General features: G+C 47.2%; 1 protein-coding gene and 1 long non-coding RNA gene across 3 annotated transcripts in view; one reads left to right on the forward strand and one right to left on the reverse strand.

The window, feature by feature from the left end:
* LOC112408389 (uncharacterized) overlaps positions 1 to 16,403 on the reverse strand; it is a 107,483-nt gene that overhangs the window by 84,539 nt on the left and 6,541 nt on the right. The window lies entirely within an intron of this gene.
* On the forward strand, positions 4,586 to 13,967 carry SULT1C4 (sulfotransferase family 1C member 4). Its single transcript, XM_024757991.1, has 7 exons — positions 4,586 to 4,764; positions 7,396 to 7,521; positions 8,244 to 8,341; positions 8,622 to 8,748; positions 8,966 to 9,060; positions 11,709 to 11,889; positions 12,744 to 13,967. Exons 1-7 carry the CDS (start codon positions 4,611 to 4,613, stop codon positions 12,857 to 12,859), a joined length of 897 nt encoding a protein of 298 aa, XP_024613759.1. The 5' UTR covers positions 4,586 to 4,610; the 3' UTR covers positions 12,860 to 13,967.

The following is a 16,403-nucleotide window of genomic DNA, read 5'->3' on the forward strand; positions in this document are numbered from 1 at the left end:
ATAGTAGAACAAATTTCATTGATTCTGTTGCTTAGTTCTGATAAAAAAATTAAGGAAACAATATTTTTAGCATGAGATTAATATTTTCATTAGCAAGAGTAGTGACATTAGCAACTTATCTTAGCATTCCTTTCCTTGCAAGAGCACAGAAGGCTTTCCTAGGCTGGTCTACAAATTTAAAGTCTGTCTAGATGTTTTACACTCACATTCAGTATTGTATACTGAATGGTATACTGATGGTAAGCGGTACCATCGCCACAAAACAAGCTGACAGATGTCCAGCCCCGAGCAGCAAGCTGCAAGGACGCAAATAACTGGAAAGTGCAGACAGCACACATCTCCCCATGAGCCAGTGGGGAGCCACGAGAGTCCAAAGGGCTTTCCGCTTCCCTGTGTTTCTAATCCCACTCAATAAGCCTCCGGAGCTTTGCTGCTTTGAAGTTAGACTGAGCTAGCAACCTCCCGCCCACACCGAGTTTCCAGATAAAATACAGAACAACAGATGATTTTTGTAAGTATAAATATGTCCCAAATATTGCATGGGACAGGCTCATTCTAAAAATTCATTTGTCGTTTACCTGAAATTCAAATATAACTGGATGTTCTGCATTTTGACCAGCTTTTTATTCTTCCGAGAATGTAAAGATTCTTGGGGTTTTGTTTTAAGGGATGATCTGAGATTGAAGGTTTCGTGCATCCTTCCTTCACTTCACTACGAGTTCAGAACCAACCCAATCTCTGCAGTTGATTGAAGCGGCAAGTACTAACTAATACACTTCCTCTGACTTTGGTTTTCTCCCTCCTCAGCTCCTAGAGCCGAGCCCTGCAGCAGTGTGGCCACAAGGCCACCGAATCAGAAGGTGGGATGGGCTGTGCGTGACCCCAGACGAGCCCTGGTCCCACACAGTCTGGATGTGGTTCCAGTCATACTGACCATGGCCCTGTTCCTCCTCTTTCCTCCTGACTTGGTCTCAAGGATTGGATAACAATTGAGGAATTTATAAAAAGCCCAATAAGCGAAAGACTGATTCAAGGAATAAAGACAATTTCAGTTCAATTTTATTCAGTACAAGCTTAGCCCACTTCCCAATAGTTGTCTTTTAAAACAGTTTGCTGAACCAAAATATGTTTTAGACCTGCTCCTTCTGTAAAAACATACAAACAAGAACCTGTTTAAGAAAAATGACCTGCATTCTGACTTTTCCTAAGAAAAGCAGGTTAGAAAGCCCCTTTGTAATTTTTTCAAAGGGATCACATGTGAGGCCTAGACAAGCCCCTGGTTTGCACCTGGGACATCCAGAGAGGGCAGGAGGGGGTCTCCTCCCCACGCCTGGAGGAAAACAGTGGGAAAGAGGAACCAGGAAGACTTAGGAGAGAAAGGGCAGTGATTTTACCTCTGGTGCCTACCGTGTGCCAACACCACAGAATGACTTACACGCCTCAATTCTTACATTAATCCCGTGAGGCTAAAACGGCTCAGAAGGGATTGAGTGACTAGAAAGTCTACACGGGGCAGCTTCAATCCAACCCCAGAGATTTGGAATTCCAAAGCAATGCTTAGCAGATGGAGACTTAGCACCACGTGAATTTTATAATAACTAAGTACAACACTTTATTTAATCTTCCTGAACTTGTGAGAAAGTATTGATATTATTGGGGAAAAATATTAAACGAGAATAGGAACCATCCGTGCACTCATGAAAAGTTTTCAGGTTATTTGAAATCTACAACTATCCCCAGGTCTATTTCAACCTCAGCCAGTCCTCTTCGGGGACGGGGGGCATTTTCTCCCTGTCTCCCAGCCCTCCATCCCCAGCACACAAGGGACTAAACAAAACTGCCAAGATGTTGCTAAGCTCCCCAGCTCTCTACTCTGCTGGCACACAGAACTATAAAGACCATAGAAAGAAATTTCTCTGAAAAGCCACAGATAATTTTCCTAAGTCTTTTAAAATGCATGTGAGGGCCAGGAATTCCACCTGGCAGCCTTGGTCCCAAGCGTCCATCCATCTCCCAACAGCCGACAGGGAGGCTGAGGGGCAGGGAGAGCCCAGGCATCCCCCTGAGGTCACATGGGAAGAGGGGCCCATAGTCATGGCTCATTATTCACAGATAAGGTTGCTGAGCGGTAAACACACTTTCATTCGCACAACAACTCCATAGGCAGAGGCTGTCATGACCCCCATTTTCAGAGGAAAGTCGGGGTGCAGGGGCACAGAGGGTCAGCACCCCGTCCACAGCCCTTGGCTGCCGGGAGCTGGTGCAGGGGTCAGGGCAGGCGTCCGGTGTCTGCCTTCTGTCTCAGACCCCCAGCCTCAGCCCCAGCTCGCCTAACCCCAGCACGGTGGTGGCTCCCAGACCTCACTCCCTCGGTTCTCCAGTTCGTTTCCCTCTTCCCTTCTGCAGAGGACACAGGCGCCAGCCACAGGGCCGGCTGCGGCGAGGACACGGGCAGAGCCCAGTTTCCGTGCTGCGGCGGACAGGGAAGGACACGGGGCTGAGTGCAGACGGCTGCTCCAAAGGACAGGACAGGGCCACCAGCAATGAAAGGGGAGGCACCCAAGTTCAGGGACAGGCTCTCCAGAGAGGGGCTGTTTAGGGAGGACGTTAAAGAAGATCTGAAGGTTCAGACGCAGGTGAGCCTGAGCCAGAGGGTGAAGCCGGGAAATGAAGGACAGCCACGGCGGCGGGAGCCTGTGCCTGCGGGAGGCACGGGGACACAGGAGGGGGGACACGGGGGGCATCAGGGCTGCAGAGCGGGCAGTGTGCACACCCTGGGCTCCCAGGTACCGCAGGGGCGCCACGCGGAGGCCCTCGTGGGGTGCTGTGAAGGTCTGGGTGGGAAGTGGTTTAAGCAAGATGGGAGACTCCTGCTGGCAGGAACAGCATCTGGGGCAGCTGGGGCGGGAGAGGCGTCTCAGGGTGGTTCTCTGTCAACTGGCTTCCATACTGACACTGACCACCAGGGGTTAGCGCAGACCCAGAGGTCAAGGGCAAAGTCTTTCCCAAGACCCACACCCCCCAGATGCACCCATGAGTCGTGGGGACCATCTGTGCTTCTGACCAACCAGCTCTAAGTGTGGAGGGTCCCCATGACCTCCACAGCATCCATAATGGTGCTTTCAGGACTCACTGAAAGCGCTACACCTACAATTACAGTTTCATCATAGAGGATTCAGATCACAACAGCCAAATGGAAGAGGTGCTGGGAGCAAGGTCTGGGACAGAGGGAGCAGAGCTGCCATGCCCTATCCCCCTGTCCTCGTGGAGCCTGGGCACAGCACCCGCCTGGCCCGGCCCCTCACTGCGCTCACCGGCCGGGAAGCTGCACAGAGCCTCGGGGTCCGGGGTTCGTGGGTTCTCATGTCACTGGTCACACGGCTGACCCCACTCTCCAAGACCCTCTCCTCTCCCTGGAGCGGGGATGGGATGGAAAGGCCCAACCCTGTGATCACATGCTCGATCGTCTGCCGTGGCGGCCCCTCCACTGGAACTGTCTATGGGCCCAGCAGGTGTCACCTCGTTGGCACCAACTCAGGTGTGGTCTAAAGGGACTCACGGTGAACAACCAAAGGCTCCAATCACTCAGGGACTTAAAAGGGCTTTTGAAACTCGGCATCGGGAACCGGAGACAAAGACCAGACATGTTCTCGATTATATCACAAGGAGAAACAGGAGACCTGGGCAGGTCTGGTCTTGTTTTCGAGGTGGTCAGCCGAGAAGGGTTGTGGTGGAAATAGGAGGGAAAAAAAACTCCGCTGCAGCCAGGAATGATTCCAAGGAAAGGCACAAGGAGGATAAATAAGCACCAAGGCTTTTAGGAAAACAAGGGGCTTACAGGGGATGTGGCACGAGGCTGGGAGGTGAACTCCAGGAAGGAAGAAGCCAGAGGGTGTGTGTTCTGTAGCTCCCAAGTTTTTGCATCCACTTGGCTTCAGGTAAGACAAACATGTTTTATTAGCTGAACAGACACCGACTGATACGGACACTTAACAGCCTACAACAGGAAGGGAACCTTCGCTATTAGAGCCTCGTTTACTTTACTCTTAAAAATAACAACGCTGACCCCTTCGGCCATCTGTGCTGGGAGGTTCAATCTAGGCTGTCATTGTTAGCAGCACAGAAACTTCCCTCCAGCCTTTCGGTGTAGGCATTCTGTGTTGCAACCTGTAATCCCGCGGGCAGATTCCCTGCAACTTCTTAATTAGCTTAAAATTCCCAGAAGAAACAATTAATGGAGATCTGTGAATTATTTTGTGGACACAGAGGAGAACTACAAGTGAGGTGGCACTGACTCTTGCTAACGGTACAGAAGAGCAGGGCTGAATGCGCACAGGACCCTGAATGGCAGCCAGGAGCCAAGGGCTCGGCGGCTAACATCAGAGCCCCGCTGAGGCTGTTGAGGACTTTGTGCTGTGTGCAAAGCCCTAAACAAGAGTCCCAGCTCCCTGGATGGGCTGGCTCCCCGCTCGACTGCCAGCCCAAGGCAGGACCTGAGGTCTGAGCTCTGCCCTGTCTGTACGCTGCCAAGAACGCAGCTCTGAGCTGACTGAGAGTAACACTTTCCTGGAGCAGAAATCTGATATCCAACACTCTTGGCTTTGAACAAAATGGAGGATTTAAAATATGACGGCACGGAGCGCCTGGCTGTGGACTACGTGGAGGGGATTCTGCAGCCCACGCCCACCTGTGACACCTGGGATCAGATCTGGAACTTCCAAGCCAGGCCTGATGATCTGCTCATTTCCACCTACCCAAAAGCAGGTAGGCGGGAGGGATTGGGGGGAGACGCAGAGGAGGGTTAGGAAGAGAAGTGGGAAAGATGCATCAATAATGAAATAAAGAGGGTTTCCCTGGTGGCGCAGTGGTTGAGAGTCGGCCTGCCGATGCAGGGGACACGGGTTCGTGCCCCGGTCCGGGAAGATCCCACATGCCGCGGAGCGGCTGGGCCCGTGAGCCATGGCCGCTGAGCCTGCGCGTCCAGAGCCTGTGCCCCGCAACGGGAGAGGCCACAACAGTGAGAGGCCCGCGTACCGCAACAAAAAATAATAATAATAATAATGAAATAAAGAAACCGACCTGGATTTGAGTGGAAAGCTGTTTACTGGGCAGAGTGATACTGCCAAGACAAATCACAGGTAGTAACTGAAACCACACAAAAAATATTAAAATGACCTACACATCTTAAGAATTTAATTCTTTCTGTGATGTACCTGTTTTTTTACTTCCCTGAAAGAGAGTGAATCAAACAGCCCAAAACAAAGGGGCCAGACTTGCTGCCTTACTTGTTCCCAGCACAGGCCCATATAGCAGAGCCAGACAGGGCACCCCTGCCTGATCTAGGGAAGAGGAGGGGCTTGGGCTCTGCAATGCTGAGCTTGTAAGTCTCCCAGCTCAGGGTCCCAGAAATACTCTCTTAATTTCCACACTCCCTGGTGGTAGGTTGTGAACCTACTTTCTTATTTCAATAGTCAGTTTAACAAAGTCACTGAAGAAACAAGACAAACTTGAGCTCAGCCACTGCATCATAAAAATGCGGGGGTGAACAGAGAGAAAGAGTTCTCTGCAGTTATTTGTGTATATCTACAGTTAGACCAAAAATACAGTATTCAACTCATACCCCAATTGCACTGCCATCTGCTCTCTGCAAAGTCAAGCTCCATGTGATTAACTTCTCCTACATGCTCACACACATGTGCACACACACACACGCGCACACACGCTCCACCCCCTTTGCCTTTATCTGTAACAATCTGACAAAAGGCTCTACAGGTAGATGGGGCCTTAGACTAACCCGTCCATCAGTTTCATGTCGGCCCTGATTTTCTGATCTTACTATCATGAGTCTCTTCAGAATTAAAATTTTCTAAATGTGAATTTCTGAAAGCACCCACTGGTGGGGATCACATCTCACTGCCTTCATTTCACCCACAACTCTTAATTTATTACCATAATTTCAGTACAATGCTTAATCATTCATCTTTTCTCCACCTGCCATGTGTGAGCATTAAGATTTGGTTCATTTAGGGTTTTCATGGGTTAGGGGCAAGCAGGACCGTACAATGCAAACAACCGCAAAAGGTGAAGAAGCACTTGTCAGCTAAGGTAATACTTAGTCAATCACTCAAAACCTGTGCACTAGTAAAGCCTCTACTGACCAGAGGGAGGAAACAATCAGATCATGGAATGGTTCACACCTAACTTTTTAGCAGAATAGTAAGTGCTCTGTGACTGAGGTGAGATAAACACACTGCAGAACCGCTGACTGCTAGGGGACTGAACCTCCAGTCGCACTGGAGTCTGCCCCAGCGTTAGCCCGTGGCTGTCAATTCAGAATAAACACACAAAACGAGTACACTTGAACTTCCTTTGAGTCAATAGCTAAAGAAATATTGGTCCTGGATCCTGTAATGAAAGAGTTGGTGTCAGAAAATATTAGAAGCTAACTGATCGAGGATATAAACTGCAGCTGCTCTCTTGTTTTCTAAGCTGTGTCCCCTGGTAGACCTAGAAGTGCTGAATTGGGAGCATGAGGAAGGGTCTCGTAACCAGAGTTGATCAGCCCAGACCCAGGACTCAGAGCTCAGTCTCCCAGCCTCCTCCTGCCACAGACTCAGTCAGGTGTCTGGTCAGTAGTCTTCAGCCAAGGCCGAAGGTCAGGTGGCAGCCCCACGCTGGTCAGGATGGGGCGGCCCACAGGAGCTGACCGGAGCTGGGAGACAGAGGCCCTTCTCGGGGGCAGTGAGGGCGCAGCCTCTGGGTCGAGGTTCCAGGCAGCAAAATGCGGAGTGGCCTCTGCACATCTTCTATCAATCAGACCTCTGCCTCCTTCCCTCAAATCCCAGAATGTAAATCAGATCTCAGGACATTTAGAATCTCGGCAGCAAAGGAGCCTAGGGAATGCACTTTTTAGCCTTTCAGGTAAAATAAAGTGTGAAAATGGAGACTAAGCCCTAATCATTCATTCATTCGGCCAACATATAACAAGAGCCTCCTCCTGCGTAGCAAGCCCATGCTACGCACTTGGGAAACAGAGTCTGAAGACCACACCGTGATGACTCTCCACGTCACAGGCTGGTGAGGACTCTCGCTCTGCCTTTCTAAGGAACTATGCCGCTAACTCAATAGCATAACAATCCTAATTAATGGTTGTACAGAATAAAAAAAGAGCTATATACTTATGAATCTAATGTCCACTCCAAATTGGAGTCTTTGTATAAAAATCCATATCATACCATATTATGATAACACAAGATATAAACAAAGAAGGATGGTTTCTGAATTCCATTATAAAGCTGGCTTTAAAGTTCACACAGCTGCTCTAACAAGTGTTTGGTCACATTCTAAGAACTGCAGTAGTTAAAGCCTGTGCTCCTCATCTTCCTGGGGAATAAGGAACAACCTGGACGCAGGAGATCGTGGACTTGATACAAAACGAGGGTGATATTGACAGAAGCCAGCGGGCACCTACTCACGAGCGATTCCCCTTCATCGAGTGGAAAATCCCGGGCATGGAATCTGGTGAGTACGGCACAGCTGCACCTGACCCCGGGCCTAGACACCCACCAGGGAGGGATTTTTACTATCCAGTAGCCCTCTCAGAATTCTAGGCATTCAAACAACCATCCATGGACTCCGTGACTATCTTTCTCACCGTCTGGCCACCGTTCTAACTCCAGACATTTCCTAATCAAGTTACTGTTTATGCAAAAGTAAGTTAAGTTTTGATTCTCCAATTAGAAATTAACTTCACTCCACAAGGATGAGCCTACGTAAGATAATTTTATAGTGGAAGGGTTTGAATTTTTTAGGTTCTTCTTTATTTGGTTTATTGTTATGCTTAAAAACTGCTCTAGCCGGGCTTCCCTGGTGGCGCAGTGGTTGGGAGTCCGCCTGCCGATGCAGGGGACACGGGTTCGTGCCCTGGTCTGGGAGGATCCCACATGCCACGGAGCGGCTGGGCCCGTGAGCCATGGCCGCTGGGCCTGCGCGTCCGGAGCCTGTGCTCCGCAGTGGGAGAGGCCACAACAGTGAGAGGCCTGCGTACTGCAAAACGAAAACAAAAACAAAAACTACTGCTCTAGCCCAAAAAACCCATTCGTGAGCTACAAGTATTCTCTCAGATGAGATCCACAGAGTTACAGGCGGCCTGGAACTGTTCCTAACGTAGTAATAACAAAGCAGCAAGATTCTGAAGCAAATAGAGAAAAATAATGGGAGGTCATTGAAAATTAATTTTACAGGCTTGGAACAAGCTAATGCAATGCCCTCACCACGGATCCTGAAGACGCACCTTCCCATCCACTTGCTGCCACCATCCTTCCTGGAGAAAAACTGTAAGGTAAAGAGCCAAAGGAATTCAGAGTTGACCCCTTAGAAGGACCTCAGACTGGTCCTCAGTCCATTTCCTCTTAAAACACTTTGTTTGTTAAAAAAAAAAAAGAGTCCACCTTGTCACATCATCCATATGCAAATTGATATGAATGCTTTCCACCTCCCACAAAAGCCAAATCACAGGAATGCAGCATCGGAAAAATTCATCTGTGTGGAATATACCCACCCTAACGTAACTGTCGGTCTAATCCTGGTTTTGCTTCTTCCCTCCCTCCCTCTACTCCCAGATAATCTATGTAGCAAGAAACCCCAAGGACAGCATGGTGTCTTATTACCACTTCCACAGGATGAATAAAGGGCTTCCTGCTCCAGGAACCTGGGAAGAGTACTTTGAGAGTTTTCTGGCTGGGGACGGTGAGAGAACTCAGCTTTGTTCCCATCCTTTCTCAAAATCCTCAAATACTCTACAGAGAAGTCATCATTTCCTTAGAACAGCAGGGCCTCTGCCTTCTTCACGGTGAGGGAATCACCAGCGTGACCTTCTCCCTCTCTTCAGGATTCTCCTCCCAGGTGGGTGCTTGTCAGCTGGGTTTCTGTGACTCACTGCCCTATTTCTGATCCCGTCCCGCAGTGTGTTGGGGCTCCTGGTACGAGCACGTGAAGGGATGGTGGGATGCCAAGGACCAGCACCGCATCCTCTACCTCTTCTATGAGGACATGAAGAGGGTAAGGAGCAGGGCCGCCTCACGTGTTCCCCTCTGACCGTAAAATATTTCCGTCATGACGTGCGGACCCCATCAGGGACTCACAGATTGAAACAGGGCACAGAAGACGCTACATTTCACTGGCTGCAGCTGTCCACGCATCAAAGAACACCTGGGACGTCATGAGTTTCTGTATCACACAGTCTCACCTGAGCTTCCTGGAGCTCTGGGCTCTGGGACACCTTTTCCTTATAGGCAGAGGATGGCAAAATGAGGGATGCCTTTTTTTCTCCTTGTATGTAGACGTTTAAATTCCGTTTAGAAGGGAAAACAAATCTAGCATATTTGGGGGTTTTTTTATTAGTACTTGAGGAACGTCATAGTTTCAAGAAACAGTTTAAGAAATTATGGCGCAGTGGGAAACACTAATGGTTTAGAGTCAAAATTCCTGAATCCCAGTTCTGGCTTTACTGCCTACTGGCAATTCTTCTTTGTGAAGATGCTTAGCATCTAGGAATTTAGCTTCCTTACATGCAGAAAGGAGATAGTAATATGCACTCCAAGAGCTGTTATAACGACTAAATGAGGTGGTGTCATGAGAGTACATTGTAAATGGTCATCTACCCAGTCCTTTCTGTGACTCCACTGAATACAGGGATCTATACAGAATTACAGTCTCTGTTCTAGAAGTTATAACTGAAAGCCTGGTTCTCAAAAGGTACGTCACAGACAGCTGCATGGCCTCTCAGAGCCCATGCCAGGCCTGCTAAGTCAGACGTGCAGTTTTAAAAGATTAATCGGGGATTCCTCTGCACATTAGTTTAGCTGCATTTCTCTCAGGTTCCATCACTACTGGGCTTTATCCAGTTGTGTCTACAAAATATCTGAAGAGTGAAAAACACAGCATCATTTTTCTATGTTTTTTATTGAGATACAACTGACAAGTAACATTATATTCGTTTCAGGTGTACAGGATAATGATTTGATATTTGTATGTACTGAGAAATTATCTCCATAATCATCAACATCTGTCACCACACACAGTGACACAAATTTTCTTTCTTGTGGTGAGAACTTTTAAGATCTATTCTCAGCACAGTGTTGTTATCCTGTATGATACAATGTTATTAATTATACAATACAGCGTGATTAGTTATAGTCACCATGACGTACACTACATCCTAGGACTTATTTATCTTACAACTGGAATTCTGAACATTTTGACCCCCTTCACCCACTTCACCTCCCACCTCTGGCAAACACTGATCTGTTCTGTATGGTTTTTTTAAATAGGTAAGTTTGTAGGATTACATTTCTAGGATTCTCAGAACCATGATTCCAGGGCTAGCAGGACAACCCATACAGGTATCAGTACAAAATTCTCTCCCTTGTGTTTACTTGGTACAAAAGTGTGGAGACACCACAAGAGAGCACCGAAAAACTAAACAACAGGAGGGCATACAAAAGGAGACTCTGGTCACATATACACATATGCAATGCTGCAGTTCGGAGAGTTGTCTCATCACAGGATTCCAGATATAGACACTCAACTAAGGAATATTATGGCAGAGGTTATAAGGAAGGGTTTGCTCTTTTATGACTGGATGTGACAAACAGGGGCCATGATATCAGATGCTACTAAGCTAAGACCAGGGAAAGTCCATGCAGGTGACGCTTGCCCACATATCGCCGTAGCAGTGTCAAAGGAGGGTGTGTCCCTGGGAACGGTGGATAGATCCCTGGGGTAGATCCTAATGCATTATGAATGCCAGGAGGAGACTTCACCGAAATAGGCAGTCTAACCTCAGGGTCCCCAGCGCCCTCTTACATGTTTCTGCGATCATGCTCTGGGCTGTCACCTGCCTGTGGTCACTCAGAGCGCACAGTTCTCAGCACTCTTGCTGATTCCTAGTTTGTGTGAGGCCAACTAAATTCAGCACTTTTGACATCCAAGCTTCAAAGCGGGAGCCCATTTTAAAGCAGGAGACACAGTGGCGGGGATAAACGCTCCCACCGGCAACGCACCACTCCTCCCGGACACAGGGGCCTTCCCACACCACAGCGCCCCTGGGCTGCGTCCCTCTGAGGAGAAAACAGTGGCGACAATGGGGTCTCAGAGACACCGAAGCACCCCGACCAGCTGGGCACTGCAGCTACTGCCACAGGGCCTCTTGGGCCCCCCTCACCGGCACCACTGGGAAAGTCTGGGGCCTCTTCTGTCCACATGAGAAGCAGAAGATGGGCCTCTGTGGCCAGGTCCCCAACACTGCCGCAACACCTGCTCTCAGCATCAGTCCAGTGGCTGTCCCCGTGGGGCATTTAGCTGGACGGGCTAGAGCAGGACATGTGGGCCTAATTCTGGACACATCCCTCCGTGGCACGCGCCCCAGGCACTGCATGTCACTGTGTGGTGAGTGTCTCACCGACACGCTCAGTTGACGCTTCCATGTTAGAACAAGAAGAGCGTAATGACTCCAGCTGACACAGTCACCACACCAAAGTGAGTCACATCTGAGAAGCTGAGCACTTGTGAGACCCGATTTTTTAAAATTTTAATTCATGGCATGTTACTGATTACTAGCATTAATTCATTCCAACAGTCTTTTGAAACTATTATTTATTGATATAAATTATCTTATATCAAGTCTTTTCTTTTGACTCTGATCATAGAACCCAAAGCATGAAATTCTGAAGCTGGCAGAATTTATTGGAAAGAGCCTAGATGATAAAGTTCTGGATAAAATTGTCCATTACAGTTCATTTGACGTCATGAAGCAGAACCCGATGGCAAACTACACGTCGATTCCAGCTCCATTAATGAACCACTCTATTTCTCCATTCATGAGAAAAGGTTTTTATGTTTCCTTTTCACCATAATCTTAAAGGAATTGTCCAATATTTCAGAGTCTTTGGGGAGTTTCTTTTCTATAGATAAGAAAAATAAGATCAATAATAAATGGTTCTGGGAAAAAAATAATTTAAGAAACCACAGATGAAATGAAATCAATGTTCAGCCACAACTGGAGAGTGAGGTTTGGTGTCTAAGTCCAACCCTTTGTCCTCACCTTCCTTCTGGAGTTCTGGCTGATAAGGTGAAAATATACAGAATTAAGTCAGATGGAGAAAAGAATCCACTTTCCGGAGGGCTCTAAGCTATCAGAGAGGTCCATTCACTCCAAAATACTTACTGACTGGAGTGGCTACTATGTACCAGGCACTGTTCTGGGCAATGTTCAGAGCAGTGACCAAAACACACGGAAATTCAGGATAATAGTTGCTAGTAAGTACTACGTAGAAAAAGCAGTCCGGGAAAGGGAACAGGGATTGCACATGGAGAGCTGGAGGGGAATCTTTTTCTTCCCCCCTTTTTCAAAACCGCACGTTGAGTCCTTCCAGAAGCAGGCCCTTCTACCTGCAGGACGCCAGCCACAGGCACAAGCACCGAGCGTGCTGCGATGGGCAGGAGGGAAGGACAAGAGAGCTCCTCAGACCTGCTGTTCACGCGGCCGTGTCACCTCCCGACCCACAAGCCAGACAGGCGATTCCTCTCCCTTCCAGGAGGAGACACTGCCAGGCCAGCCAGAGAAATGTTTGTCCGACTCTGTCCCTCCCCGTCGGGGAGTAGAAATCCTCACAGAAACGGGAGAACAGAGAAATCCAAATCACCCCACGGTACTGACACCCACCACCCCACGTCTGTTTCAGGGGCCGTGGGAGATTGGAAGAATCACTTCACTGTGGCCCAGAACGAGAGATTTGATGAAGATCACAAGAGGAAGATGACTGACACCACTCTAACTTCCCACATCCGATTCTTGTAAGGAAGAAAAAGAACCAGAGTCCATCAGTGTGAAAGCTGATTACCCCGACCATGTGACACTGGATTCAGGTGGTCACACTAGTGCTCCTTGTGTTTGCTTTTGTTCACCCTAAAAAAAGTGACAGGGCTATCAGAGGTCAGGGCAAGGTGGAGGGTGGGCAGGGTGGCAGCGTGAAAACCATAGCCTCATTGCTAATTATCATCACATGTCAATTTTCCACAGATCGTGCGCTTGTTAACGTATTAAAAATGCTTCGGTCATCACACAAAAACACACTAAAATTTACAGATTAAGTTCAAGCCAATTTTTAAATGCAGCACTAAAATGTGTAAACAGTTACTTCTAGCAATTTCTTGGTAGCCAAGTAACCATCAGGTGACTCTGTTTCTAAGTCACTCCAGAGCATCCACCCCAGCCTCTCACCGCAGCCTCTACATTTAATGGGACCCGCCCCCCCCAGCCCAGCCGTGCTGCAATCCATCCCGGCCTCCCACCTTAACCTCCCTCCCTCCAGCGCCTCTGCAATCTCGCTCTAATCCATCAGCAACATCCGTTGGTTTTACTTCCAGGAAGTTTCATCTCTACAGCCATCCCCCTGGTTCAGAAGCCTCTCCCTCTTGCCTATAAGCTACCTAACTCATTTCTCTGTTCATCATACATCTGCCAAGCTTGTTTTCCCACAAGACTCATTATATATCTCTTTAGCTCAGAATCCTTCAATGATTCTGAATATTTGCTGCCTAGAAGATAAATCCCAAGCTTTTTAGCCATCAATTCAAAGGCAGCTACAACCATACGACACAGTTGACTGACCTTCCAAACCACCTTCCAGCTGGATTTCATTCTGCCAGTCACCCTCCTTGCCTCAGCGACGAGTCCCCGCGCTGGGCCCAAGTGCATCTCACAGGTTCCCAGACGATAGTTTCACTTTCACCCCGCCTCCTCCTGACGTTTCCTTTCCTTCCTTCCTACCCATCCAAAACATAGACAACAAGTCCAATAACCAGCACAGGTCTCCCATCTTCCTACAGATACTGCAACCTGAAGGGTTGCTGCTCTTCTGGAGTCCTTTACACTTAGCATAATTTTTCTGTGATTAAGATTAAAGTATATCATGCTATCTCTTGGATGTCTACATTGTCTCTTTTGTGCATATTTACATTTTCATTTGTTTATTTTTTCTCCAAGATAGGGACATTGCTAGATACTTCACTGTAAACCAAATGGCAAACAATATGCTCAAAAATAAGTAACTGAAATACTATATCAGTTAAGGAAATCTAAAAAGCCAACTTTTTACATTCTAAGTAGTCCCTGGAACAGCTATCATCTATAGCTGTGCTGTGTTAGCTACTAGCTGCATGTAGCTATTTAAATTATTTAAAATTTGGAAAGATCCACGCACTCCAATGTTCACAGCAGCACATTTACAATAGCCAAGACATGGAAACAACCTAAATGTCCATTGATAGATGAATGGATAAATGAGAGGTGGTACATATACACAATGGAATATTACTCGGGCATAAAAAATGCAACCTTGTCATTTGTGACAACATGGATGGACCTAGAGGATTCTACACTAAGTGAAATAATCAAAGACAAACACCATATCATTACACTTACATGTGGAATCTAAAAAACAAAACAAACAGACAAACAAAACAAAACAGAAACTGACTCACAGGTACAGAATGTAATATACAGCATAGGGAATATAGTCAATAGCACTGCAATAATTTTATATGGTAACAGATGGTTACCTGACATTGTGGTGATCAATCCTTAATGAATATAAATGTGAAATCACTATGTTGAACACTTGAATACTAATATAACATTGTATGTCAATTGCAATTTAAAAAAATAAAAATAGGGCTTCCCTGGTGGTGCAGTGGTTAAGAATCCACCTGCCAATGCAGGTAACACGGGTTCGAGCCCTGGTCCAGGAAGACCCCAGATGCCATGAAGCAACTAAGCCCATGTGCCAGAACTACTGAAGCCCGTGTGCCTAGAGCCCATGCTCCGCAGCAAGAGAAGCCACCACAATGAGAAGCCCGCGCACGGCAAGGAAGAGTAGCCCCCGCTCGCCACAACTAAAGAAAGTCCATGGGCTTCCCTGGTGGCGCAGTGGTTGAGAATCCACCTGCCGATGCAGGGGACACGGGTTCGTGCCCCGGTCCGGGAAGATCCCACATGCCGCGGAGCGGCTGGGCCCGTGAGCCATGGCCGCTGAGCCTGTGCGTCCGGAGCCTGTGCTCCTCGATGGGAGAGGCCACAGCAGTGAGAGGCCCGCGTACCACAAAAAAAAAAAAAGAAAAAAAAAAAAAGAAAGCCCATGCGCAGAAACGAAGACCCAACACAGACAAAAATAAATAATAAATAAATACATTTATTTTTAAAAAAATAATAAAATTTTTAAAAAAGAAAAAGAAAAAAATCTGGGTATTTTCAAGTCTATAGCCATGGGTTTACATAAATAATTTGTCCATATTGCTTTTAAAATAAATAATTACATTGTTAAATGTTTAGACTATTACACTGAAATATTGTCTAAATGAAAATAATAAACTGTCATTCACAAATTTTTTAAAAATTAGAAATAAGCTTAAAAGTCAAATATGTAGAGGCAGAGAGCAGAGCTGTGGCTACCAGGGGCTGGAGAAGGGGGAAACTCGGAGACACTGGTCAAAGGGCACAGAGTTGCGGTTATGTAGGCTAAGTCTAGAGATCTGGTGCACAGCATGACGACTATAGTTAATGTGACTGAATACTGGAGATCGCGAAGAGAGTAGATTTCAGATACTCACCGCACACACAAAAATTGTGAGTGTATGTGGAGATGTGTTAATTACCTGACTGTAGTAATCACTCTGCTATGTTTATGCATATCAAATCATGTACACCTTAAATATATACAATTAGAAAATAAAATAACTTTTTAAATTAAAATGAAAATAAAACAGACCCTGTTATATAACATTGCTTTATTTTCTACATAACTCGTGTATCTATTAAATTAATGGTTTCCCTGCTTACGGTGTGTCTCTACCACTAGCTCAGCAGGGAGACTTTTTCTGTCTTAATTACAGTTGTACTTCCCCCACCCAGTGCCTAGCAGAATACTTGGAGCACAGAAGATGCTCTGTTAATGTGTGTGGACTGAATGAACCACTACACAGCAGTAGCCCCCATGTTTTCCTGTGCTAGCCCAACCCAATTAACCACCAGCTGCAGGATGTCCTCCTCAGTCTCTGAGCCAACGGCAAGTGCCAGGCTGACCTCCTTGCCCCCTCTATTGGCCAGTGGAGTTCGGAGACAACCTACTGCACCACTGCTTTGGACCTGCAGTCCTAGCCCAGAAGAGCCACCCTGCCACGGTGCCTGGAACCTTCTCTTGTGCTTGAATTACCCATGCTTAGTTTCTTTGCCAGTTATCTGGAAATAGGCAGAAAGGGACCAAACTTTACCTAACAGACCCTTGCCTGGATCACGTGCCTCCTCTGTGTCTGGGTCTTCAGATGATGCTAAAAATCACCACATT

The sequence above is a fragment of the Neophocaena asiaeorientalis genome, unplaced genomic scaffold (assembly GCF_003031525.2).
Source record: "Neophocaena asiaeorientalis asiaeorientalis breed wild unplaced genomic scaffold, Neophocaena_asiaeorientalis_V1.1 scaffold497, whole genome shotgun sequence".
In the NCBI taxonomy this organism is placed as follows: domain Eukaryota; kingdom Metazoa; phylum Chordata; class Mammalia; order Artiodactyla; family Phocoenidae; genus Neophocaena; species Neophocaena asiaeorientalis.

Excerpts from the sequence above, each read along its gene's own strand:
- SULT1C4 (XM_024757991.1), top strand. The coding sequence starts at position 4,611 with ATGGAGGATTTAAAATATGACGGCACGGAGCGCCTGGCTGTGGACTAC. Across the intron at positions 8,749-8,965 it reads GAGTTTTCTGGCTGGGGACG|TGTGTTGGGGCTCCTGGTAC; the intron begins GTGAGAGAACTC and ends CCCGTCCCGCAG. Across the intron at positions 11,890-12,743 it reads TTCTCCATTCATGAGAAAAG|GGGCCGTGGGAGATTGGAAG; the intron begins GTTTTTATGTTT and ends CGTCTGTTTCAG.